Source organism: Trachurus trachurus, assembly GCF_905171665.1.
Source record: "Trachurus trachurus genome assembly, chromosome: 11".
Taxonomy (NCBI): Eukaryota; Metazoa; Chordata; class Actinopteri; order Carangiformes; family Carangidae; genus Trachurus; species Trachurus trachurus.
In genome coordinates, this window is record NC_139904.1 from 31,057,198 (window position 1) to 31,064,167 (window position 6,970).

General features: G+C 43.1%; 1 protein-coding gene across 1 annotated transcript; it reads left to right on the forward strand.

The window, feature by feature from the left end:
• Nucleotides 1-275: 275 nt before the first annotated feature.
• paqr7a (progestin and adipoQ receptor family member VII, a) lies at nucleotides 276-6,315 on the forward strand (the record flags this gene model as incomplete). Its single annotated transcript, XM_083981855.1, has 2 exons — nucleotides 276-327; nucleotides 5,225-6,315. The coding sequence occupies exon 2, from the start codon at nucleotides 5,251-5,253 to the stop codon at nucleotides 6,313-6,315; it is 1,065 nt and encodes a 354-aa protein (XP_083837981.1). The 5' UTR covers nucleotides 276-327; nucleotides 5,225-5,250.
• Nucleotides 6,316-6,970: the final 655 nt, after the last annotated feature.

Below are 6,970 nucleotides of genomic sequence, written 5' to 3' on the forward strand. Positions count from 1 at the left end.
GTAGCCTATACTTTCAAATTGCAATAAGTACAGATATTACAAAACTTATTATTTCTTCCTTCTATAGAAATGTGCTATTATTAATAGAAGAATATCATTTTAAAAATCAAAATCGATTTTATTGTATTATTACCAAAGAGAATTGGGCTTTTATTTTTATAGTCAAATCGCAACACTTCCGGCTTGATTTAAACGACGTCAGCTTGACGCAGAGTTCTCACTTGAGAAAAGCGAGTCAATCTGTTGAATATTAGTGTCGGCGGGCGGAGGAGGAAGAAGAGGTCAGCTCAGCAGCAGCACAGTGAAGGAGAGCCGCAGCACAACAAGGTGAGCTCTTCTCCTTCTCTACATACACAAACAGGGACTAGACAGTGTGTTAGAGTGGTGATGGGGAGCAGCCAGGGGAAGTTAGGTTTGTTCCAGGCAGAGGGACCAACTTCAGTGACCCTGTTAGGTTCACTCCCACACCTTTTCCAGCCGCTCCACGCTGCCGTACACAGGACGGCACAGTCCGGTACAGTTCGGTACAGACCGTCACCACCAGGGTCAAGTGAACCCAGATGAAGTGAAGTGGGTTTGATGATGATCTGGGCACAGCGGCAGGTTCTCACAGGGGCGGGCTCAGGAATTAAAAAAAAAAAAAAAAAAAAAGTTGTAGATGGCAGTGATCACTGTACAGGAGGGGTAGGAGGGGTGGGGGGGGGCTCAGGTTTGATTTAAAACGTGACACACTGCTTTTAAACCTGCTGTTAGTCTGTTAAACCAACTGTAAAGGCGTTTGTCCAGTTAGACTGCTTCATAGTGCATACAGTAGGCTACATGTCTTGTGTCATTCACAAAATATGTGGGTGGGTGGGAGTGAGGGTACTGTTATTATGTTGCCTCAGTTGTTTTCAATAATGATACTCTTGTCTTTTAAGTTAGAGGTATTTTTTTCAGCAGTATGTGTAGGTTATAGTTGTGTTTTATCTTTCAGGTAGCCCATAGGCTACATTTAATTTGACATATGTCAGGATTTACAATGTAGCCAAAGGTCTGGCTCAGACTGACGGAAAAATGTTATAGTACGGGAAAATATTGCATATGGCAGGAGATATGCTGTATTGGCCACATTACCAGTGGTGGGGGCATTTTGCGATCTACAGTGCAATCTCCTTGTGCATGTGCAACCAGTATATTTGCCTCTTTTTTTTAACACTGGTGAAACATGGAAGGGGCGATTAAAATATCTGGGATCTGTCAATAGCTAGGTGGCAGGCCAATGTGTGTGAGGATCATGAATGAAAAGGAAATGTGAATATTTACAGTGTGCATCCCTTAATTTCCTGCTTGTGCTCCTAAAATCTTAATTTAGGGGGGGCACTGTGCTGCTATTTAAAAAAGTTAGTCTGTAAGAAAGTAGTTATGATACATATTCTGAATGGGAGTGATGATATATTGTGACAAGTTGGGAGACACAGAGGCGGTCCTGGCTAGTTTTACGCCCTGGGCGAAACCATCCCTTGGTGCCCCCCCCCCAAAAAAAAACAAAAAAAAAACACCACCGAACAAACACAAGAATATATTATATTCAGTGTTGGGGGGGTTTCTTTTAAAATGTATTCCCCTACAGATTACTGATTACATGTCCCAAAATCTGTAATCTGTAATACATTACACAAGTAATACTAATAGTACTTTCTGGATTACTTTTAGCGTATTTCAAAATCACCTGCCTGAGCGCCTTTAACACTGAATTTGATCTTACACATGATCTTATAGGCTACCGTGGTTCCTTTAGATTAAATCATCAATAAATGTGTTTGAATTTGTCAAACCACAGTTTCATTTGTTATTGATCATCCAGCCATATTTAAATGATTTTTTAAAATAGCCAATCACATACAATTATAGGCTTTAATTATATTAATGAATTATAATATAATAATTATATTAAAACTGAGCAGCTTGACTACAGCCTCTGAACCTCTAAAAAAATACACAATTTAAAATAGTTTTTGTTTGTGAGTGTAGGGCAGCAACATGATGATATTTTGAATATAAAGTAATGACAGGAACCACTGTTCCATCTGTAGGCTAAACTAAAAATGTGCTTAAACTCACGTCTCTGCTGAAGTCGGTGTGGTTTTGGAAACAGCGTGACGTTGCTGTTAAAATATGCTTATTATAAACATCATGACAGTCCGGATCCTTTTTAACACATGATCCTGTCGCAGTTCATTCATGTTGTTTACCAGAGACCAGACATTGAAGAGGAAGAAGAGGAATGTTGCTGCTGGGCATCCCATAGCAACATTACCAAAATGAAGCCAACTTCAGGGCGAGGAGTTTTCTTTCCCCGCATGAGAGCCCCCTGGGCCAGCGGAGCATCCGACGTGAGACCTCAGCAGTCGCGAGTTGATCCCCCCGCCCTCCCACCTCGCCTCTCCTGACACACACACAACCTGTAGCAGGCCTATGACTCTCAGCAGCAAGTTGACGTGACATGGGGGCGCCCCAGCGACCACTCCACTAACTTGACGGCGAGTTTTGTTTTGTCTTTTTTTTTTTTTTTTTTTTTGGAGAGCGCTCGTGCGCCCTGACAAAGATTGCGCCCTGGGCGGTCGCCCATATTGCCCATAGCTAAAACCGGCCCTGGGGAGACAGTAAGAATTGCCATATATTGCAGAAAAAGTTGCAGCTGTATTGTATTTCATAGATCCTATAACATCCTACAACATACTAACATTTTGTGCAGTCTGAATTATCATTGATTGGACGCCCAAATACAGAAAACCATGTAAACTATTAATACAATATAACACAGTGCTTCAATGAATCAATATGGTCATAAAATAAAGCAATATTTGAATGTATCAATATTCTCTTACACCATCCATATATATATAAAAAAAACAGACAAGGAGCGTTGTAAAAGGTTTGACAGCAGAAATGATATCTAGGAACTTGAAGGATTAAAACCTGGGTGGACAACCCGGTCAACTAGCTGCTGGAAAGCTACAGGGGCCAAAACCCCTTTCTTGGGTAACTTTGCTGGCAGAATTATGTAAATGCAAATATTTAGGTAATACAATGGCATAAATAGTTATACAACTATAAGATTTGGCAGAGAGTATCTTGACACATAGGGGGAGGCATGAAAAAAAGATTCTGGGGTTTGTTGCAGCTCAATTTTAAGATATCACCCTCAACATCCCAAAAAAGACAAAAAAAAAGTACTGTTCGCCTGTACATGCTTAACATGTCATGTATATAGAAAACTTCCTTAATTCATAAGATTCCATTTGAGTCCAAGATAGCCTTTCTACTAGCTACTGGAAAGCTACAGGCTGTCTCCAAACAATACAACACCTATTATGAAAAACTACATGTTAACTGGCATGATGATAAAACATTCTATTTCTGGTCTCCCCAAAGTGAACAGATAGATAGAGAAGACCGTTGGCCACAGCAAGTGGGGCTTTGGAGATAGAAAGGCTATCTGGGACTCAAATGGAAGCTTATGGATTAAGGAAGTTTTCTATATACATGTTAAGCATTTAGATATTCTCCACAAAGTGCTGAAAAATAATCATTTTCATGGGAATTTGTCAGGCGAAGAGTAGCCTACTTTTTTTTTGTCTTTTTTGGGATGTTGAGGGTGATATCTTAAAATTGAGTTGCAACAAACCCCAGAATCTTTTTTTCATGCCTCCCCCTATGTGTCAAATCTGCCAAATGTTATAGTTGTATGACTATTTATGCCATTGTAGTACCTAAATATTTGCATTTACATCATTTCGCCAGCAAAATGACCCAAGAAAGGGGTTTTGGCCCCTGTAGCTTTCCAGCAGCTACAGTAGTTGACCGGGTTGTCCACCCAGGTTTTAATCCTTGAAGGTCCTAGATGTCAAACCTTTTACAACGCTCCGTGTCTGTTTTCCAAAAAACTGGGATTTCGCCCCCTGGCCCTGGGTAATACTATCTAATTAATAATGAAAAGTTTTAACTAAAGTGAATATGAAATACATATACGCACATCAAACTGTCTAAACTCCTTTTTAAATATCTGTTGGGACATTCAGTAAGGTTGTATTAGTTTATTTTAGTATTGAATCTTTCTCCAGTCAGTGTCCAGCCTGTGGCCGTCCCCACAGCCAGGTGAAGGCAGCCACAGCTTTTAAAGCAGAGGCCTGCTTCCACCACAACCTCTGCAATTACACCATAATGATAAAATTGCGGAGGCTTGCAGATGCACGTACGCCTCTACACCTTAATGCAGTCACTGCTTTATCTGCCACCTTCCAAAACACACACACAGTCAGATTACAGTCAACATGTTGGAGGCTAAAAAGAACACGGACGGTACATATTGTACATCAGCTGCTCTAAAAGTTATAACAAAGACATTTTGTCTGTGAACCTTCTCCTCTGCCCCAGCACTCTGAACTATGACACCATTATTGTGAATGCACAGACTATTGGCACCAGCCACTTTACTCTGACATTACTTTGCACTACCTTGCTTAAAACATGCCACATATTTGCACAGCCATATTAAAGACTGATTCATATCAGCATCCACACAGAACCCATACTTGCACAGTAAACACCTGTTGCAATATACATACATGTTTCTTATATATTCTATTACACTCTTTTTTTTAAACTTTATATTTAAATGTGTGTCTCATATATTTTTCATACTGCATGTATTCTTTTATTTTATTTTATTTAAACAGCATTGCATATAGAGAGAAACACAGTTTAAATTCCTATATAACTTCAATGTTTTTCAGGCCAATGACCCCCAAACTAAAATTGTGTTTAATATTAAACTGGGCCTAGTCCCATGTATGAACATACCTTGCTATTGTTCATTCACTATTCAATTAATAAAAATGTTCATATATTAAACAGGTACAGATGGGGCAGCCATGCCACTGCCATTTATAGACAGACCTTGTTCATTGATACCAATGCCACTATCAACAATGTCTGTCAATTGCATGATGATCATGTATAGAAGCTATTCAAATTGAGGTTTTTATTTGTAACATAAATGTGGAAACGAAAAAATATAAAAAAAATTGTCTAATCAACCAAAACTTTTGCGACCCCCCTGCAGTACCTCGGCAGACCCCCTAGGGGCCACGGACCCCCTGTTGAAGACCTCTGCTTTATCTCATGTAAATCATGTAGCATTGACAATAAAGTTGACTTTGAATTTGATCTTTTTTTTCAGCAGGAACCATCCAGCTGTTGACAGCCATGGCAACCATAGTGATGGAGAGCATCGGGCGGGTGTTCATCAGCCTGCAGCAGATCCGCCAGGTCCCCCAGATGCTGACGGAGGCCGCCCCCTCCATGCCCGGCACCGTCAGAGACACCGAGGTCCCCCCCTACTTCAGGGAGCGCTACGTCTGCACCGGCTACCGGCCGCTCAACCAGAACTGGCGCTACTACCTCCTGTCCATGTTCCAGCGCCACAACGAGACCCTCAACATCTGGACTCACCTGCTGGCCTTCCTGGTTTTCCTGGTCAAACTGTGCCAGCTGGCCGAGACGGTGGACTTTGTGAACGACCCGCACTCGTGGCCCCTGTTGATCCTGGTCCTGTCCGCCCTGGCCTACACCGCCTTCAGCGTGGCGGCTCACATGCTGGGGGGTAAGTCGGAGCTGTACCACTACGGCTTCTTCTTCCTGGACTACGTCGGGGTGGCGCAGTACCAGTACGGCAGCGCCGTGGTCCACTTCTACTACGCCGTGGACCGGGGCCTGCACGGCCGCCTGCGGGGCGTCTTCATGCCCGCCGCCACCGTCTTCAGCTGCCTGTCCTGCCTCGGCTGCTGCTACGGCAAGTACTGCAACCACAGGCTGCCCACCTGGGTGCGCAAGGTGTGTCAGGTGGTGCCGTCGGCGGTGGCCTACCTGTGGGACAGCAGCCCCGTGGCGGCCCGGCTCTCCTCCTGGTCCTGGTCCGGCGGCGACCCGGCCGTCCCCTATCACTTGGGCCAGGTGGCTTTCTTTCTCAGCTGCGCCTTCTTCTTCACCTGCCCGCTGCTGGAGCGCTGCTTCCCCGGCCGCTGCGACTTCGTGGGGCAGAGCCATCAGGTGTTCCACATCTTCCTGGCCTGCTGCACCCTGTGCCAGATCCACGCCTCCCACCTGGACTTCGTGGGCCGCAGGGAGCTGTACACACGCCTGCACGCCGACGGCGAGGCCGCTCTCTTCTTGGGACTCTACGCGGTCACTCTGAGTGTGTGCGTGCTCATTTGTGCCTTCATGATGAGGAAGGTCAAACAAGTGCTGGACTGCAAAACCAAGTCCAAGTAAATATATGGGATGTGTGGGATGTGTTGAGTGCCTTTCCTTCCAGACCGACTGCTTTCAATGAAAGGGAACAAATGCTTTTGGCCTGTAAATGTAAAATGTGTTGGCATTTCATAACAGTAAGCAGAGACATTAAAACAAATGATATTTGGAGTTAATCTTTTGATACTCATCTGTTAGAATATCAGAGTTAGGCTGACAAAGTGAAGACAATTAAATCTCATGATTTACACAGACTATCAAAGTGTGTATCTACAGCTGAGTGTCACTACTGTTACTGATGGAAAAAAAGAAAAGATTTGTCTGGATTTCTGTTTTCTTTAATCCTCCAACACTGTGATGATGTATTGAACAGCATATTGAATGTGCAAATATTTATTTTGGATATTTTAAAAGGAAGTGGCTCCTGTGTTGTGTCACCCAGGCTGAAATTATTTTAAGGTCTTACTGTTTATAATCGTGGCTCGTAAATACAGAGTCAAAATTTCTCCTATGCAAAACAATCCACTTCGTAACTGAAGTAAAGACACTAGAAAAACTCCTGCATTTTTTTTTACAGTGTAATAAGGATGTTACAACGCGGCAGTGGCCTTTGTTTTTGTGCCTTGAGAGCCCGGTGTTGAATGTTTTATGCTAAGTTTGGCATAAAGTTGCTGCT